Genomic DNA, 20574 nt, shown 5'->3' with positions numbered 1-20574 from the left:
CCACCAGACCAGGTCGGTCAAGATTGCCCATTCGTGCTCGTTGGGTTATCAAAGCCATCCATTTAGACCAGGTTGCATCTGTGGCATGATGCGGTACTGAACCTTTGCCTTTGAACATCCAGTTTAGAACTGGCAGTCTAGGAGCTAAAAGCAACTGTGACTGAGTTCCAATCACTTCAGAAGCTGCTTTCACTCCCTCATAGGCTGCTAGTATCTCTTTGTCTGTTGCGGTGTAATTTGCCTCTGAGCCTCTTTAGCCACGTCCCCAGAAACCAAGTGGACAACCACGTGCCTTGTTTGGAGCTCTCTGCCAAAGGTTCCAAGTTGGACCATTGTCACTTGCAGCTGTGTACAGAATGTTCTTAATGTCCGGACCAGATCGCACAGGTCCCAAGCCCACTGCATGGACTACTTATCGTTTGATTTGATCAAAGGCTGCTTGTTGTTCAGGTCCCCACTCAAAATTGTTTCTCTTACGAGTCACATCGTGCAGAGGTTTGACAATTTGACTGAAACCAGGAATGTGTAGTCTCGAAAATCCCACCACACCTAAAAAAGAGAGAGTGTCCTTCTTACTGGTGGGAACTGCCATGGTGGAGACTTTGTTGATCACATCCTGAGGAATGTGACGGCGACCATCATGCCTCCGCACTCCCAGAAACTGAATTTCTCTGGCAGGTCCTTTGACCTTGTCTCTCTTAATGGCAAAACCTGCTTGCAACAGAATGTCAATGATTTTGTTACCTTTCTCGAAGACTTCCTCAGCAGTTTGGCCCCACACAATGATGTCGTCGATGTACTGGATGTGCTCTGGAGCTTTACCTTTCTCTAGTGCATTGTGGATGACTGAAAGACAGATGGTTGAACTGTGTTTCCACCACTGAGGCAATCGGTTGAACTGGTAGTGTATTCCTCTCCAGGTGAATGCAAACTGAGGCCTGCACTCCTTTGCTATGGGAATTGAGAAGAAAGCATTAGCAATGTCTATGGTTGCATACCATTTAGCCTCCTTCGATTCCAGCTCGTACTGGAGTTCCAGCGTGTCCGGCACAGCTGCGCTCATGGGTGGAGTCACCTCGTTGAGGGCACAAAAGTCAACTGTGAGTCTCCAATCGCCGTTGGGTTTGCGCACAGGCCAGATGGGACTGTTAAAAGGTGAATGAGCTTTCTCGATGACAGCCTGACTCTCCAGTTGACGAATCAGCTGATGAATGGGCAACAAAGAGTCACGGTTAGTTCTGTACTGCCTATGATGAACAGTTTGAGTAGCAATTGGCACTTCCAAATCCTCTATGTCATGATGTCCCACAACTGCAGATTCATCAGAAAGTTCAGGTCTAATGGACAATTTCAATTCATCATCCTCAGTCTCTACAGATGCTATTCCAAAAGCCCATTTGTGACCCTTTGGATCTTTGAAACAACCTTGTCTCAAAAAGTCAATTCCCAAAATGCAAGGCTCATCAGGACCAGTTACAATAGTATCTGTCCTCCACTCTTTACCAGTTAAACTGATCTCAGCCTGTATCTTAGTTAACTCTTGATATCCAACAGTGATTCCAAAAATAGATATGGACTCTGTCCCTTTGTAATGTGATGGCAACAAATTACACTGAGCACCTGTGTCAACTAAAGCCCTGTATTTCTGAACTTTTCAACTGCCAGGCCACCTAATGAATACATTCCAATAGATTCGGTTCTCTCCACTATCCCTTTCCTCCTCCTCGCTAGAGGCAGGGCAACCCTAATGCTGAACATGGCATGTAGGGTGTACACAATGATTGGTGTTGTTGTGAGAGAAATTGCAGTTGTTGGAATAATTGCAGTTGCTCTCGGGAGCTGAAGAAGTGACAGCTACTTTTCTGGCATTGGCAGCAATGCCTCTGTTTCTGTCACTCTCCAGTTCCGTGACTCTCTTTGAAAGAGCCGAAGTAGGTTGACCATCCCACTTGTTCATGTTCTCACCATATTGGTCACACAGGATTACCCACAGTGACGCACGTGATTGCTGCTGTCTGGGTGGAATTTGTCTCCTCCTGGGCTGGAATTGCCTTGCAGGAGGTGGGCGTCTGTTCCTGATGGCAGAAACATGCACCCATTCAGATGATGCAGGAATGGTATCCTTTACCAGATTGGTAATGTTTCTAAGACACTCCTTCAGTTCTTTCATGCCATTCCTAATGCCATTCTCAGTGCTATCCTTTTTCCCTTTTTTCTCTGTCGTCATGGTGTTTATGGCAGAGAGTAGTCCAGAATGTGACAAGGTGTCCTCTATGTGCCTGAGGTGGTCAGTGAATTCACCAATAGTGAAAGACCTTCCATTATCACTCCTTGATAGAAACTTGCTGGCCAAGATGTTAGCATAGGATGAAGGAGCAAGCTTAATCAGCTTCTTCATGACACTTGTTCCAAGAGGAATGTCATCAGGCTCATGTGTGCCATGATCTCCATAAAGCACTTCCTTCACAGCAAACTCCTTCAGAAGCTTAATCCCCTGCTCAACAGTGTTCCACTTCTTGGCAGCCCATGGTAAATCATCTCGGGAAGGATATCTCATAGTCACAGCCAACAGAAGGTGTGTCCACAAGGTAATCTTACCAAGAGGACTTGCCAGGTGTTTGTCCGCTCCACTCTCCTTGGTGAGTGGTCCCAGCTGCTTGGCAGACTTGTCTCCTACCTGCAGGGCATTAGCACCAATGCTACGGCATCTCACTAGCCAGTTTAGGATTGGGTCAACTGATTCCCTTGAGTATTCCTTTCTAACTTCCCTGAATTCTCTGAGGGGATCGTTGGAGTCCTGGATGTCATCCTCCTCCTCCTCCTCTTCCTCTTGTTAATCTGGTTGCCCCTGGCCTAGAAACAGAACCTTCCTCATAGCACTCGTAAACTCATTGGAACCATCGTCTTTCTTGGCAGCCAACCTCACAGCGCTCTTCTCAATTGAGTACTGCGATCTCAGCATGTTCACTAGGTCTCGCAGACTAAATGCCTCCTCTTTCACCTCTTGCTCACCAGAAGCCCCCTCTCTTTCATCCTCCTTTGAATTTTGGCTGCAGAGCCGAGAGAGAGCACTGCAGGCACTGATGCTCATGCTGATATCGGTTTTTCTGCTCCGTTCTGCTGCTCTCCGTGGTTCTGAGAGACGTTAAGGCAGGCAGGGGGGATGGCAGGGCTGGCAGGGCTTTTGTCTCGCGAGAGAGAGTGAGGCTGTGACGGGGGTCTCGTGACGTCAGCAGCGGGAGATTTAAATCCCCCCCGGTGCCGCACGCGCCGCCATTTTGTCTGCAGACCCAGGTCTCCTGTGGCTGTGAGCTTTTTTTTTTTTTTTTTTTTTTTTTTTCCCTCCCTTCTCTTTCTGACTGTCAGTATCACTGCACTATGCCTGTCACTTGCACTACGAAGGGCAGGAAAAGCATGTGCACGCAGACAGACTCAACCCTGGAACACATAGGAGTCCAGGCTACTGGATGCAGGGAGTGCTGGAGCCTCTCACTCACTGTAGAAGGGGAAGGGGAGAACAATTGCACCAGGTGTGAGCAGGTGAACTTTCTGCTCACTTTGGTTGCAGAATTGAAAGATGAGGTGGCTGAGCTGAAGGATGAAGTATCCAGGCTCAGGTCGATAAGGGAAAATGAAAGGGAGCTGGATCTGTGGGAGCAGGCTCTGCAGATTGCCCCTGATAAGGGAACTGCCCCTGGAAACAGGGAGGGATAGATACAAATCCCTGTCAAAGGCAGTAAGAGAAGTCCACCCCAGCCCTCTCCTCCTCTTCCACTGCCCTTGCATAACAAGTATGAGGCGCTTCATGAAGAGAGCAGGGAGGATGGGAGGGCTGAGGAGCATCCAACCAGGATGCCTAGGGTGGAGCAGTCCCCACCAACTGTAGTGACTAGCTCCACAAAAAAACAAGAAAAAGAGATGAGTCTTAGTCGTTGGGGACTCAGTTTTGAGGGGGACAGAGGGACCAATTTGTCGTCTCAACCCATCTCACAGGGAGGTCTGCTCCCTTCCTGGTGCCCGGGTTAAGGACATCGCCAGGAGACTCCCAAACCTAATCCAGCCCTCTGATTATTACCCCTTACTGGTAATACAGGCTGGCAGGGATGAAATCGAGAAGAAGGGAACAGGGCAATTAAAAAGGAATTCAAGGCCCTAGGGAAATTGATAGATGGGGCGGGAGCACAAGTGGTGTTCTGCTCAGTTCCCCCTGTTATCTAAGAGGGGCAGGAGAGTCCTGGCACTGGAGTTGGCAGGGTTCATTAGGCGGGCTTTAAACTAGATATGAAGGGGATGGGTGAGGCAATTACTCTCTCTGAGAAGGAGAGAGTGGGAAGGAAACCAGGGACAATTGGGGAATCGAGAGCCCAGCTGAAGTGCATTTACACCGATGCACACAGCTTGGGTAACAAGCAGGAGGAACTGGAAGTCCTGGTCCACCAGGGTGACTATGATATAGTTGCCATTTCAGAAACTTGGTGGGATGAAAGGCATGACTGGAGTGCTATACTGGGGGGATACAGCCTCTTCAGGAGAGATAGGCAAGGGAGAAGAGGAGGAGGGGTGGCCCTGTATATTAGGGAGTCACTCCTTGCCACAGAGCTTGAGGTGAGGGACGAAGGGGTTGAGAGCTTGTGGGTTAAAATCAGAGGGTGGACAAACAAATCTGACATCCTGGATGGAGTCTGTTACAGACCAGCCAACCAGGACGAGGAAACAGATGAGATGTTTTACAAACAGTTGGAGGCTGTCTCAAGATCTTCAGATCTTGTCCTTGTGGGTGACTTTAACCTGCCAGATATCTGCTGGGAACTTAATTCAGCAGAGAGGAGGCAGTCCAGGAGATTTCTAGAATGCATGGAGGACAGCTTCATGACCCAGCTGTTAAGTGAGCTGTGATGGTTTGGGCTCTTACCCGACCCCCAACACTTTGTATTTGCCCCAGCTAACTCAGACGGCCTCTGGGAATATAGATGAAGCAATTTATTTACAGCTAGCAGAATTTACAAGCAGCTATTTACAATATATACAGTTATACAGAATTATATACAGAAATATACAAAGGATAAACAATACAAAAGCACAACTTCCCTCCCAGAAACCTGAGTCCCCAGGAGGGGCTCTCAAACCACCCCAACACCTCCCCCCAGCCCTCTCAACCTTACCCCAGTTCTCAGGAAGAAGAGAGGTGCAGCCAAGAGGTTAGGGAGCAAGGTTAGTGGGAGCAAGGTTAATGAGATGTGACCAGGTCTGAAGGCAAAGGCAGAAGAAAAAGACAAAATGGAGAATGTTTACTTCTTCCCAGAGTTCTCAGCGTGACTGTGAGAGAAGTTGACATCAATTCTTTTCATTTCACTGCCCGTTATCTAGTTCTTTTACCAAAACATCCCAGCTTGCTTCAAACTAACACATGAGCCTACTAGGGGTCAAGCTCAGCTTGACCTGCTGTTCTCCAACAGAGAAGGGCTGGTAGGAGATGTGACAGTGGGAGGCTGCCTGGGGTGTAGTGATCATGAGATAGTGGAGTTTTCAATATGCAGGGAGATAGGGAGGCCCTACAACAAAACCCACACCTTGGACTTTCGGAGGGCAAACTTTAATTTGCGTAAGAAACTTATTTCCAAAGTCCCCTGGGCAGCAGTCCTTAAGAACAAGGGGGTCCAGGATGGTTGGACCTACTTTAAACAGGAGCTTTTGAAGGCACAGGAGCTGCCAGTTCCCATGTGCCGAAAGATGAGCCGGCGGGGAAGGCGACCAGCCTGGATGAACAAACGGCTGCTGAAGGAATTGGGGGAAAAAAAGAGGGTGTATCACCTCTGGAAGGAGGGGAAGGCTTCTCCTGACGTGTTTAAGGAGGTAGCCGGATTATGCAGGCGAAAAATTAGAGAGGCTAAGGCCCAGCTAGAACTTAGGCTGGCCACTTCCGTGAAAGATAACAAAAAGCACTTTTATAAATTTATCAATGCTAAAAAGAAGCGCAAGGAGAGCCTCCACTCCTTACTGGACCAGGAGGGGAACACTGTAACTGATGACGAAGAAAAGGCAGAAGTCCTGAATGCCTTCTTCACCTCATTTTTCAACAGTAAGGAGGGAGGAGGAGGCAAGTGGCCTCTTGAACTGGGGGATGGGGTCGGGGAGTGGTGTGTTGCCCTGGAAATTCATGAAGAATTAGTTCAGGACCTGCTGAGCCACCTGGACACCCATAAGTCCATGGGACCAGATGGGATCCATCCCAGGGTGCTGAGAGAGCTGGCAGCTGAGCTGGACAAGTTGCTCTCCATCATTTTCCAGCAGTCCTGGCTCACTGGAGAGGTCCCAGGAGACTGGAAATTGGCCAACGTGATCCCCATCCACAAGAAGGGTCGGATGGAGGAACCTGGGAACTACAGACCCGTCAGCCTGACCTCAGTGCCAGGGAAACTGATGGAGCAGGTTATCTTGGGGGTGATAAGAGTGCACCTGAGGGATGGCAAAGGGCTCAGGTCCAGCCAGCATGGGTTTAGGAAGGGCAGATCCTGCCTCTGCAGCCTGATCTCCTTCTATGATCAGGTGACCTGCTTGGTGGATGTGGGGAGGCCTGTGGATGTGGTCTACCTGGACTTCAGCAAGGACTTTGACACTGTCCCCCACAGCAAACTGCTGGCTAAGCTGTCAGCCTGCGGCTTGGATGGCAACGCTCTGTGCTGGGTTAGGAACTGGCTGGAGGGCCGGACCCAGAGAGTGGTGGTGAATGGTGCCACATCCAGCTGGCGGCTAGTCACTAGTGGTGTCCCTCAGGGATCAGTGCTGGGCCCCATCCTCTTTAACATCTTCATAGATGATCTGGATGAGGGCATGGAGTCAGTTATCAGCAAGTTTGCAGATGACACTAAGCTGGGGGCAGATGTGACCAGGTTGAAGGGCAGAAGGGCTCTGCAGCGGGACCTTGACTGCCTGGACAGATAGGCAGAGTCCAATGGGATGGCGTTCAATAGCTCGAAGTGCAGGGTGCTGCACTTTGGCCACAACAACCCCATGCAGAGATACAAGCTGGGGTCGGAGTGGCTGGAGAGCAGCCAAACAGAGAGGGATCTGGGGGTGCTGATTGATACCAGCCTGAACATGAGTCAGCAGTGTGCCCAGGTGGCCAAGAGAGCCAATGGCATCCTGGCCTGCATCAGGAATGGTGTGGTCAGCAGGAGCAGGGAGGTCATTCTGCCCCTGTACTCTGCATTGGATAGACCACACCTTGAGTACTGTGTTCAGTTCTGGGCCCCCCAGTTTAGGAGGGACATCGAAATGCTTGAGCGTGTCCAGAGAAGGGCAAGAGGCTGGTGAGAGACCTCGAGCACAAGCCCTACGAGGAGAGGCTGAGGGAGCTGGGGTTGTTTAGCCTGGAGAAGAGGAGGCTCAGGGGTGACCTTATTGCTGTCTACAACTACCTGAAGGGTGGTTGTGGCCAGGAGGAGGTTGCTCTCTTCTCTCGGGTGGCCAGCACCAGAATGAGAGGACACAGCCTCAGGCTGTGCCAGGGGAGATTTAGTCTCGAGGTGAGGAGAAAGTTCTTCACTGAGAGAGTCATTGGCTACTGGAATGGGCTGCCCGGGGAGGTGGTGGAGTCGCCGTCCCTGGGGCTGTTCAAGGCAAGATTGGATTTGGCACTTGGTGCCATGGTCTAGCCTTGAGCTCTGTGGTAAAGGGTTGGACTTGATGATTTGTGAGGTCTCTTCCAACCCTGATAATACTGTGATACTGTGAACCACACTTTGTCAAAAACTGTCTTGGCTTGTGGTTTAGCAGGTGCCAAAATGGCCTGCACAGCAACAGACTTTGACATGTCTACTGGAGCGTTTGAATCATTGGGGGTCTGCCCTGAGGTCTGTGAATTCAGATCTGCCTTACAGCTAACAGGGTTCTGGTCTGCTGGCTGGAGATTTGAACTGGCTGAGCTGGTGTTATCAGTGTTATTAGGAACATTCTGATTTTGAGCCTGTACTCCTGGGATGCCTGCCAATTGTTGTTTGTTGTCATTATTGTTAGGAACATTGGCAGTTTTCCCAGAATCTGAAGAGGGAGGTATAGTAACTCTAGTAGTAGCTCCCTGTTGTGAAGGAGGTGGTGCTCCTTGTTGTGATCCTGAATTTTGCTGGTAAAGAGGTGGTGTTCCTGAATTATTTTGATTTCCACTGGTAGTTTTTTTTTGAGACACTGAGCCATTTGCTTTCGACATAGAATTTTTCCTAGTCTTTATAGATACTGCATTTGAATTTTTCACACAGAATGTTAAAAGTATTATAAAATCAAAAATTATAAAAGCCAGGATGACACACACCAGACATGCCACATTTTGCTTTAAGTCATTACAAGGGTCTAGCATCTCAGTTCTGGGGTGAATTATTCTCGTGAAGGCTGTAGATAAAGCAGTATTTTGATTGGATGTAATATTATTGGCAAATACCCCTGTAGTGTTACTGGTAAGATTTTCAGTGACATTAAAAGCAGCATAACCGAGAATGAAATCACCCCATGACCAGAAAATGTTTGTGACTTTAGCTTTAGCCTTCATATAAGCTACATTAAGAAAGTAAGCAACAATTTGGGCTTTTATCCAATTGAATGCAAGAAAACAGAAGCCAGACCACCAATAGCCCCCACCAAGTACAATAGCTGCTTTATTAGCTTCATTCTGATTCCCAGAGTTAATTAACAGTCACTCAAATGAATTTGCCCCATGTTGGGGAAGCCAAATAAAAATATATGGTGGTTTGGGTATTACCCCCACACACACACTTTAAGAAACACCCCAGCTAACTCAGTCGGACTCTGGGAATATAAATGAAGCTATTTATTTACAGCTAGCACAATATACAAGCAGATATTTACAGTATATACAGTTGTATACAGAAATATACAAAGTAAAAGTAATACAGAAACAGAACTCCCCTCCCAGAAACCTGAGTCCCCAGGAGGGGCTCTCAACCACCCCTGCACCTTCCCCCTGCCCCTCTCAACCTTACCCCAGTCCTAAGGAAGAATAGAGGTTCAGCCAAGAGGTTAAGGAGCAAGGTTAGTGGCAGTGAGGTTAGGGAGATGCAGCTCAGTCCGAAGCCAGCCAGAAAGTGAAGACAAAATGGCGAGAGTGTTATCTAATGTTCTCCCTTCTTGTTCCCATACATCTCAGTGAGACTGTGAGGGAAGTTGACATCACAATTGTTTTCCTTTTCACAGCCAATTATCTACTTTTTCCTCACCAAAACATTCTAGCCTGCTTCAAACTAGCACAATCAGCTGCTGGAAAATATGGAGCCCACTGTCCCAGGCATCAACAAGCCCCTTTCCATTAGCAATAAGCTTCTGAGCTTTCAGGACAGGTCAGTTGTCTATTGGCACTCCCACAAGGTAGGTAAAGGATTTCTTGGGTCAGTGGTAGGTAGACATATTGTGTCTTATCCAGTCAAGTTTGCCAACGTAACCCAGACATCTTGCTTGGGGAAAAAAAAAGAAAGAAAAGACGTGGGTCTCCGTTCATTCCCTTCCCATAACTGCAGCTAGTCAATACCGTTAAGATGGAAATAAATTTTAAGAGCCCTAATGTACCCCTATTTTCCATCATTCTTATCTAATTGTCCAATATTCTTTCTCAGACTCACACAGTTCTGGATTCACTCTATCATTTTCAGGAATTTTTATGTTTTCACTGCACTCCCTTGCTATGACCTACGTCTGTTGTCTATTGTGCTTAAGAGCTACTAATTTCTGAATATGATACAAAAGATATGCCCTGTATCTAACTACAGTGCCTACAGTGTAAATAATATCCACAGCTGGCAAGTGGACCTGTGGGTGTCACAGCACTGCTCATTCAGACTATATCCATATAGGCCTAATTCTCACAAATCCTCTTTTTGTTTTAAGATAAAGGCAGCGTTTCTCATCTTTTGCAGGGCCCTTTGCAAAAAGATAACAAACACAGCACTTTAAACATTGCTATACAGAAACAGTTGTTTCCCATCTATGCTAATGAGTGGGTTTGGCCCTTATAACAGAGGTCAAACTGGTCTCTATTTTGCAGTTTGCCCATTCATTAAAACAGAATTGCTGGAAGCTCGTGAAAGTACCTAAATTCGTTAAGCATGATCAAAACCTATGCGCACACAACCATATCTCATTATACATTTCAATTTCTTGCCACAGCATCTCAGCAAGACTTCTGCTCATTGCCAAAGCAGGCTGGAGGTAACAAGCTGGTATCCATCAAAAACCTGTAAGCACACAAACTCAAGCAGATACAAAAACAGATGAAAACACATTCATAGGATCATAGGATGTTAGGGGTAGAAGGGACCCAAAGAGATCATCAAGTCAACCCCCCTGCCGGAGCAGGACAATACTATCTAACACAGATCACAGAGGAACACATCTAGACAGGCCTTGAAAGTCTCCAGAGAAGGAGACTCCACGACCTCCCTGGGGAGCCTGTTCCAGTGCACTGTGACCCTTACAGTAAAGAAGTTCCCCCTTGTGTTGAGGCAGAACCTCTTTTTCTGCAAGTTACACCCATTGCTCCTTGTCCTATCACAGGGAGCAAGTGAAAAGAGCCTGTCCCCCCCTTCCTGGCCAGCCCTCAGATACTTATTGTTGGGGTATGGAGGCTGGCGAGAGGCAAGATCGGGGTACTGACGACTCGAGACAGCAGCTTCTATGCATCAGTACATCAGTCCCATTTATTAAGGCAATACAATGGCTTATATAGTGCCTCAGAGGAGGTGTGCACAACCAGCCTGGGGCTGGCAGAAGTGGACAGTACAGATTGGCCCCAAGCCACGTGCAGGGCAGAGATAGGTTACTTTGTGGTAAACAACCTGTGGTCCCCACCCCAGGGGGCTGGCAGGGGTCAGCCCCCTGGAGCTGTGCCTGCCTCAGGGGCAGGCAGATTCCACCCCCTGGCAGCTGTGCGTGGGTTGCTCACTGTTCTCAGCCTAGGCCTCTGGGAATCTGTAAGACTCCAAGGACACTTCCCATCACAGGGTCTGGTGTTTACATTTCATACCTCGTTGCAGGAGAAAGCTTCCCACAACTTATAAGCATTTATCAAATCCCCTCTCAGTCTTCTTTTCTCCAGACTAAAAAGCCCCAGGTTCCTCAGCTTCTCCTCATAAGCCATGCCCTCCTATCCCCTAATCATCCTCATAGCCCTCTGCTGGACCCTCTCCAGCAGATCCCTGTCCCTCTTAAACTGGGGAGCCCAAAACTGAATACAGTATTCAAGATAAGGTCTCACCAGGGCAGAGTAGATGGGGAGGAGAACCTCCCTTGATCTGCTGGACACACTTCTCCTAATACACCCCAGGACCCCATTGGCCTTCTTGGCCACAAGGGCACATTGCTGTGCCATGGTTAACTTGTTATCCACCAGGACCCCCAGGTCCCTCTCCACAGGACTGCTTTCCAGCAGATCACCTCCCAGCCTGTACTGGTGGAGTTTGTTATTCCTCCCCAGATGCAAGGGAGGATTCATTCCTTAGTCTAACAAATCTATCAGCCTTCTCTAGGGTGAATTTCTCTGTGTGATGTAATCAGAGAATTTTCAAATTTTCCTTCTCTCTCCCCCTCCCTTTTTTTTTTTGTACGTGATCCTTATTCTTAAAGAAAAACCTAAGAAATTCCCTGTAATATCCCTATATCCTAAATATCCTGTGAATCATTACTGAGTGTGATGATTTGGGTGTTCCCTGCCCCTCCCCCACTTTCGAAATACAAGCAGATGTTTACACTATATATACAGTATATATACAGTATATATACAGGTAATGCAGAAACACAACACCCCTCCCAGAAACCTGAGTCCCCAGGAGGGGCTTCCAATCACCCTTCCACCTTCTCCCCCCCCCTCTCAACCTTACTCCAGTCCCAAGGAAGAATGGAGGTTCAGCCAGGGGGTTAGGAAGCAAAATGGATTAATCAGAGAAACGGCAGAGAGGCTAGAGAGAGAAAAAAAAATGCAGCTTCAAGCTCCCCAGCAGAAGAAGTGAGTTATCTATGTTTGAATTCTTGTTCTTGTATCTCTCAGCAAGCCTATGAGTGAGATAGACATCATTCTGTTTTCCTTTTCACAGCCTGTAATCTAGTTCTTCTCACCAAAACATTCTAGTTAGCTTCAAACTAGCACACGGAGAAAAACCAAAAAAAAAATCAAAGATTTTACATTACATAGAGCTCTGTGATAATACATAGGTATCCAGAAAAAAACCCCAAACTTAAATCAATCATCACAAAAGAGAATCATTAACTTATACATTCACAAAACAACTTCCTACCATAATATTCCATTATATAAGCTACCAATTAGCATACTCTGTTTTAATTACCTAAGTCTTATTATGATTATCCTGCTAAAATTATTCCAAAACTTAATATTCTATTACAATTATGATATTCTATTGCAATTAGTAACTATTTAACATCTTATCCAGTAAACTCTTAAACTCTAAGATTTATTACCATCAAAGGCTATCAGAAATGCAGCACTGTCCCCTTAAATGGGAAATGCTTCTTCATCATAGGAGATAAACTGCAGAAGCTACAAGGAGATAAACTACAAGAAAGGGGGGGGGCGGTGTGGGCCCCGCTGAGCTCCGGGGAGGGAGCACATTCCCAGTGTCAGGCCGCTCCGTGCGCCCAAGCTGGGGGGGGAAAAGGGGGTTGCATCCCAGCGCCTGGCCGTTCCATGCGCCAGAAGCAGAGGGATGCATCGTGCTGGGTGAAAAGACTCAAAAAAACCCCCGAAAACCGAAAACCGAGGACCATCCCCAATCTTCCGCCACTTCAAAGCCCTCAAGTCCTTTTCAACTTTATGATGCGATCCAAGATGAAGAGGGGGGTGGGTGGTGTTGCCTGCTAGGATGTTTCTTGCCAGGACCCATCAGGCACTGTCCCCTTAGTAGGTAAACTTGACCAGTCATTTTCACTTCTGCGGGAACTTTTCCATTCTTCTATATTTAAATCTTTAATCAGGGAAATATTGGATACTTTTCAGTGACATCCTGTCTTATGCTGGAAAAGGCGGAAGTAGACAGAGCAGGAGCCTGAGCAATTAGCAAGGCGCTGTGTGCCATTGTCGTGGTAATTTGTAACACCTTTGCTTGAAAAAGGCCTGCTTGAAAGCTTACATATGCAAAGAGCCTAGTTCCCTGAAGCATTTACAGTTGATGCAACCCACTGCCCTCCCCTCTGACCCCACAGGAAAAGCTGATGGGAGCATTTCACAGGTCCCACAGCCCCTGTCCCGAGCAAGTAACCAGCATTATACTCACCTGCTCTCGCCGCTGGCTGGTCCTTAGCCTTCTAACTTCTGGAGTCTGTCAGGAAGGTCTTCCAGCTGTGCGCCTCTCAACTTGGGGGATTCGTCTTCTTGGGGGCGAACTATGGGCATCAGAGGTGTGGAGGACGGCAAGGATGCAGGGACTGGCTTTCCCTTAGAGCTGTTGATGCTGGAGGAGGACTTCCGGCAGAGCACCTGGGTAAAATGAGTCACTTTTCCCACTCAGAGTACCTTGCCTCGGTCTCTTTGAATGCCGTGGATGAAAATAGGAGGGCTCTACTAGGGCCGTTGGGTCCCCTCTGCAATATACCACAAGATGAGGCATGTTCTGAAAAGCCCCATTCAGTCCTTAAGGCATCTTGTGGGTGCAAAGGCCACAGTTTCTGATAAGCCTTCAATTCATCTTTGAGAACTTTCAGGCTCTCAATGTGTCGTGGGGTCCAATCCCAGACTTTATGCCTTTTAAGCAGATCATAGAGAGGACGGGCGATTATGGAGAAGCCTGGAATATGCTTTCTCCAGTAACCTAACGTGCTCAGCAGCTGTTGCAGCTCCTTCCTGTTACTGGGTGTTTGGCCCTTCTCAATGTTTTCTAAAGCATCCCCCGGCACTGACTGCACCTGCTACCCACCAGGATCCTAGGAATTTGACTTCCTGGCTTGGGCCCTGACATTTATCTCGTGGGATGGTTAGCCCCTGGTTAGTCAATAGTTCCCAGATGGCCCCAGCTACTGAGCCTACCTGTTCTTTGCTATTTCCTCCCACCAAGATGTCATCAATGTAATGATAGACGCTGACATCTGCTGGTATCTGGATGATGCTTAGCAGGGCTGCTAATGTGTTGTGTGCTATGGTGGCACTGTGTTTATACCCCTGTGGAAGGCTGTTAAGAGTATTGGATACCTTGCCAGGTGAACGCAAACTGTGGCTTGTCCTCCTCCCTCAGCGGTACCATGAAAAACATGTCCTTCACGTCCATGGTGGCCATCCAGGTGTGGGAGGCTGCTTGAATTGCTGTTACTGTGGAGGTTAAACTTGGAACTGCAGCAGTGAGAGGAAGGGTATTGCTGTTAAGTTTCCTAAAATCTATGGTGAGCCTCCACTGTCCATCTGGCTGGCGGACTGGCCAGACAGGTGAATTATATGGGGAATGAGTTCTTGTAATGATTTTCCTTTACTCCAGGTCAGCAATCACCTGAGTAATGCCTTGCCTGGCTGCCGCTGGTAACAGGTATTGTGCAACACAAGTTATATTTGATTTTGGCAATGGGGGAGCAGTTTGCAAAGTGCAAATATGAGCTATTTTTTTACTCCCTTTGCCCTCACCCCATAAGACACAAAGCTCCATAATGTGCCATCATGAAGGTGCCATCAGGAAGATGCCATCTCTTACTGGCCAGGACATTGAATCCCAGGATATTCTCTGGATAAGAGCCTAACTTCTACTATGGTACTCTGTTTGTCACCTGGTAGCCACAGCCTTGTTTTGGCCAAGTGGCAGGTGTGAGGCAGTCCTATGACACCCATTATCTTTACCTTTGTGATGGTTTGGGTGTACCCCACCCCCCCACACTTTAGAAATCACCCAGACTAGTCTCAGTCAGCTCTGGGAATATAAATGAAGCTATTTATTTACAGCTAGCACAATATACAAGCAGATATTTACAATATATACAGTTATATACAGAAATATACAAGGTAAAAGGTAATACAGAAAACACAACTCCCCTCCCAGAAACCTGAGTCCCCAGGAGGGGCTCTCAACCACCCCTCAACCTCCCCCTGCCGCTCTCAACCTTACCCCAGTCCTAAAGAAGAATAGAGGTTCAGCCAAGAGGTTATGAAGCAAAGATGGGTTTGGCCAAATGGAAAGTGAGGTTAGGGAGTAAGATGTTGCTCAGCCAGCAGCCCGAGGCAGAGTGCGACAAAATGGCGAGAGTGTTATCTAATGTTTTTGTTTCTTTTTCAGCAAGACTCTGAGGGGAGTAGACATCACCATTGTTTTCCTTTCACAGCCTATGATCTAGTTCTTCTCACCAAAACATTGTAGCCTGCTTCAAACTAGCACAATCCACACCTGTCTACTTCACTCAGAGCATTGCTAAGAACTATCTCATCTAATCTAAACCAATATTTACACTAATGAATATCACAAGTTCAGTTCACACTTCACTCCAGCTATCTCAGATATAGGTGGTTCAAAAGCTCAGAACAGTTTGTCTCCTCACAGGTGAGACGGGAACATGGACTCCCAGATGACGTTGGGTTCGTGCTCACGTACTATAGATTCTCTCGTAGATCCTTTCATTGTTGGACGCCGATGATACCTAGAACAGAAAACTCCTAACAGCTTGTATTATACACTCTGAATTTAATCTCTCTCAGCTAAGGTTAGATTTCTCTGTGGAATACACTGGATTTCAACATTCTCCTGCATTGCCCAGTAGGTATGACCAGGACCTTCAGCAGACACCACCCCTCGGACAGGTTTCCCTTCGCCCGAAGGAGAAAATACCCAAACAGTTTTCCCTAACAGATTCTTTTCAAGTACAACAGGAACTTTATCACCGTCTACTGTTTGGACCAAGTCTGATTGTGCAGGTCCTGCTCTGTTTACTGAACCTCTACCATTTACAACCAGGTACCTTCAGCTAAATGTTTGTCCCAGTTTTTCAGAGTTCCACCCCCCATGGCTTTTAGGGTGGTTTTCAGGAAACTGTTGTAGCACTCAATCTTCCCTGAAGCTGGTGCATAGTAGGGTATGTGGTAGATCCATTCAATACCGTGCTCTTTGGCCCAGTTTTTCACAAGATTGTTCATGAAATGAGTGCCATTGTCTGACTCAATTCTCTCTGGCGTTCCATGTCTCCACATGATCTGTCTCTCCAAGACAAGAATGGTGTTATGTGCAGTAGCATGTGTAACTGGATAGGTTTCCAGCCATCCGGTGCTGGCCTCTACCATCGTTAGCACATACTGCTTGCCAGAACGAGATCGAGGTAAAGTGATGTAATCAATCTGCCGGGCTTCACCATACTTGTACTTTGACCATCTCTCACCATACCATAAGGGCTTGATTCGCTTAGCCTGCTTAATAGCAGCACAAATGTCACAGTCATAGATGACTTGGGTCATAGCGTCCATGGACAAGTCAATTGACCTATCGCGAGCCCATCGGCATGTTCCATCTCCGCCTTGATGTCCAGATGAGTCATGGGCCCACCGAGCTAAAAACAGTTCAAATCGGTGTTTCCAATCAAGGTCAATGTCAAGATCAGAGTTAGTATCAACTTCAGCAATCTTAGCAGCTTGATCTGCCTTTTGGTTATGTTTATGTTCCTCAGTAGCTCTGCTCTTAGGCATGTGTGCGTCTACGTGCCGCACCTTCACTGGAGTTCTCTCCAGCCGTGCATCAATGTCCTGCCATAGATCAGCACACCAAATAGGCTTTCCTTTCCTATGCCAACCATTCTTCTTCCAGTCCTTTAGCCAACCCCATAGAGCATTGGCTACCATCCACGAGTCGGTGTAGAGGTAAAGGATAGGCCAATTCTCACGTTCAGCCACATCAAGAGCAAGTTGAACAGCTTTTACCTCAGCGAACTGACTGGATTCTCCTTCGCCATCTCTCGCTTCGGTAACTCTCCTCGTTGGACTCAAAACCGCTGACTTCCATATTCTCTTGTTCCCAACAAGACGACAGGAACCATCTGTGAACAAAGCATAGTTCTTTTCCTGATCAGAGAGATCACCATAGGCAGGAGCTTCCTCAGCACGAGTTATTTTCTCCTCTGGAGGTTTGGAACAGTCTGTGCCTTCCGGCCAGTTGGTGATCACCTCCACCAGACCAGGTCGATCAAGATTACCCATTCGTGCTCGTTGGGTTATCAAAGCCATCCATTTAGACCAGGTTGCATCTGTGGCATGATGCGGTGATGAACCTTTGCCCTTGAACATCCGGTTTACAACTGGCAATCTCAGAGCTAAAAGCAATTCTGACTCAGTTCTAATCACTTCTGAAGCTGCTTTCACTCCCTCATAGGCTGCTAGTATCTCTTTCTCTGTTGCAGTATAATTTGTCTCTGAACCTCTGTAACAACGTCCCCAGAAACCAAGTGGACGACTACGTGTCTCGTTTGGAGCTCTCTGCCAAAGACTCCAAGTTGAACCATTGTCACTGGCAGCCGTGTACAGAATGTTTTTAATGTCCGGACCAGATCGCACAGGTCCCAAGCCCACTGCATGGACTATTTCTTGCTTAATTTGATCAAAGGCTGCTTGTTGTTCAAGTCCCCACTCGAAATCGTTTCTCTTACGAGTCACATCATGAAGAGGTTTGACAATCTGACTGAAACCAGGAATGTGTAGTCTGCAAAATCCCACCACACCAAGAAAAGAAAGTGTGTCCTTCTTACTGGTGGGAACCGCCGGGGTAGCGACCTTTTTGATCACATCCTGAGGAATGTAACGGCGACCATCCTGCCACCGCACTCCCAGAAACTGAATTTCTTTGGCAGGTCCTTTGACCTTGTTTCTCTTAATGGCAAAACCTGCTTGCAACAGAATGTCTATGATTTTGTTACATTTCTCGAAGACTTCCTCAGCAGTTTGGCCCCACACAATGATGTCGTCGATGTACTGTATGTGCTCTGGAGCTTTACCTTTCTCTAGTGCGTTGTGGATGACTGAGTGACAGATGGTTGAACTGTGTTTCCACCACTGAGGCAATCGGTTGAACTGGTAGTGTATTCCTCTCCAGGTGAATGCAAACTGAGGCCTGCACTCCTTTGCTATAGGAATAGAGAATAAAGCATTAGCAATGTCTCGGTAGCTCTGTGGTAGAGTGCTTGTCTGCCGTGCAAAAGGTCCCAAGTTCGATTCCTGTCCAGACTCCTGTGGCATTGTTGTTGTTATTATCCTTATAATTGTTTATGTTATTGGAGGGAGCTTTGGCCGTGTTCCCAGCACTTGGAGAAGGAGGGTCAGAGGCTGGCAAGGGGGAAGCCGATAACTGTGTTCCCTTGTTTTGCTGTGAAAGAGACTGCTTCTGAGACACAGAATTTTTCCTAGCTCTTACAGGAGCTGGTTTTGAATTTCTCACCAATAATGCCAAAATTAATATGAATATTAAAATCATGAGGCAAATATTAAAAACTGTGAGTAGCAAAACAGTTTTACACGAGCATGTGCCTAAAAAAACAGTTGGAATTCCTGTCTTAGGCTGAATAACTCTCATTAGAGCCGTATTTAAAGCAGAATTTCCATTGATTGTCATATTATTGACCAGAGCTCCTGTAATAACACTAGTAATATTCTCAGTGACACTAAAACCAGCATAACCAAGAATAAAATCACCCCAACTCCAGAACATGTTTGAAAGCTTAACTTTAGCCTTCTTAAAAACTACATGAAGCAAGAAATAACCAATTTGATCTTTGATCCAATTGTACACAAAAAACCAGAAAACAGGCCACACAACAATCCCCACCAAGTACAATAGCTGCTTGATTAGCTTCATCTTAATTCCCAGAGCTAATTTCCAATCACTCAAATATATCTAGCCCCACGTTGGGAAAGCCAATAAAAAATGTGATGGTTTGGGCTCTTACCCGCCCCCCCACACTTTTGAATTTGCCTCAGCTAACTCAGACGGACCCTGGGAATATAGATGAAGCAATTTATTTACAGCTAGCAGAATTTACAAGCAGCTATTTACAATATATACAGTTATATACAATTATATACAGAAATATACAAAGGATAAACAATACAAAAGCACAACTCCCCTCCTGGAAACCTGAGTCCCCAGGAGGGGCTTTCAAACCACCCCAACACCTCCCCCGGCCCCTCTCAACCTCACCCCAGTTCTCAGGAAGAAGAGAGGTGCAGCCAAGAGGTTAGGGAGCAAGGTTAGTGGGAGCAAGGTTAATGAGATGTGACCAGGTCTGAAGGCAAAGGCAGAAGAAAAAGACAAAATGGAGAAAAAGCCTTTCTTCATCTTCCCAGAGCTCTCAGCGAGACTGTGAGAGAAGTTGACATCAACTGTTTTTCATTCCACTGCCTGTTATCAAGTTCTTTTACCAAAACATTCTAGCTTGCTTCTAACTAGCACAGTCCTCCTCTTCCTCCTGTTGATCTGGTGGTACCGGGCCAAACAGTACCTTCCTCATAGCACTCCTAAACTCATTGGAACCGTCCTCTCTCTTGGCAGCCAACTTCACAACACTCTTCTCATTTGAGTATTGATGTCTCATCACAGTTGCGAGGTCTCGCAGACTATCTTCTCTTCCTCCTCTTGCTGATCACCAGAGGTCCCCTCTCTTACATCCTTCTGTGAACCACACTTTGTCTTAGCTTTCACCTTAGCAGGTGCCAGAAGGGCCTGAACAGCAACAGACTTTGACGTGTCTGCTGGAGGGTTTGAATTATTAAGGGTCTGACCTGGAGCTTGTGAATTCAAATCTGCCTTCTTTTAGCAGCAGGATTTTGGTTCTGGTCTGCTGGGTGGGGATTCGAATTGGCTGAGCTGGTGTCATTAGGATTTGGACTGACTGGGCTAGTGTTACCAGCATTAGTGTTAATAGCATTAGTGGGATTATTTGCCTGTCGTCCTGGGATGCCTGCCAACCCTGACGTGTTATCATTGTTGCTAGGAACATTCTGATTTTGGGCCTGTGCTCCTGGGACTCCTGCCAAACTCTGCCCGTTGTTATTGTTATCCTTATTATTGTTTACATTACCTCCAGGAACATTGGTCGTGTTCCCAGAATTTGGAGAGGAGGGTGGAGAGGCTAGCTGGGGGGAAGCAGATAACTGTGTTCCCTTGTTTTGATGTGAAAGAGACTGCTTTTGAGACTGTGATGGTTTGGGGGTTACCCCGCCCCTCCCACACTTTTGAATTTGCCCCAGCTAACTCAGACGGACCCTGGGAATATAGATGAAGCAATTTATTTACAGCTAGCAGAATTTACAAGCAGCTATTTACAATATATACAGTTATATACAATTATATACAGAAATATACAAAGGATAAACAATACAAAAGCACAACTCCCCTCCCAGAAACCTGAGTCCCCGGGAGGGGCTCTCAAACCACCCCAACACCTCCCCCGGCCCCTCTCAACCTCACCCCAGTTCTCAGGAAGAAGAGAGGTGCAGCCAAGAGGTTAGGGAGCAAGGTTAGTAGGAGCAGGGTTAATGAGATGTGACCAGGTCTAAGGCAAAAGCAAGAGTGAGAAACACAATGGAGAATGTTTACTTCTTCTTCCCAGAGCTCT

General features: G+C 47.0%; 1 protein-coding gene across 4 annotated transcripts in view; it reads left to right on the top strand.

The window, feature by feature from the left end:
* The window catches only part of LOC135192843 (AN1-type zinc finger protein 5-like), a 129154-nt gene that overhangs the window by 56786 nt on the left and 51794 nt on the right, over nucleotides 1-20574 (top strand). The window contains exon 6 of one of the 4 annotated variants that reach the window (XM_064176229.1): nucleotides 14481-14523. The exons of the other annotated variants lie outside the window; for them this stretch is intronic. Coding sequence (XP_064032299.1) covers nucleotides 14481-14500 — 20 coding nt within the window. The 3' untranslated portion in view covers nucleotides 14501-14523. Of the gene's footprint in view, nucleotides 1-14480; nucleotides 14524-20574 lie in introns of those variants that run through there. 4 annotated transcript variants of the gene reach the window in all.

Source organism: Pogoniulus pusillus, chromosome W (assembly GCF_015220805.1).
Source record: "Pogoniulus pusillus isolate bPogPus1 chromosome W, bPogPus1.pri, whole genome shotgun sequence".
Classification (NCBI taxonomy): domain Eukaryota; kingdom Metazoa; phylum Chordata; class Aves; order Piciformes; family Lybiidae; genus Pogoniulus; species Pogoniulus pusillus.
The sequence above is the reverse complement of the archived record's forward strand: the minus strand, read 5'-3'. Positions and strand labels throughout refer to the sequence as shown.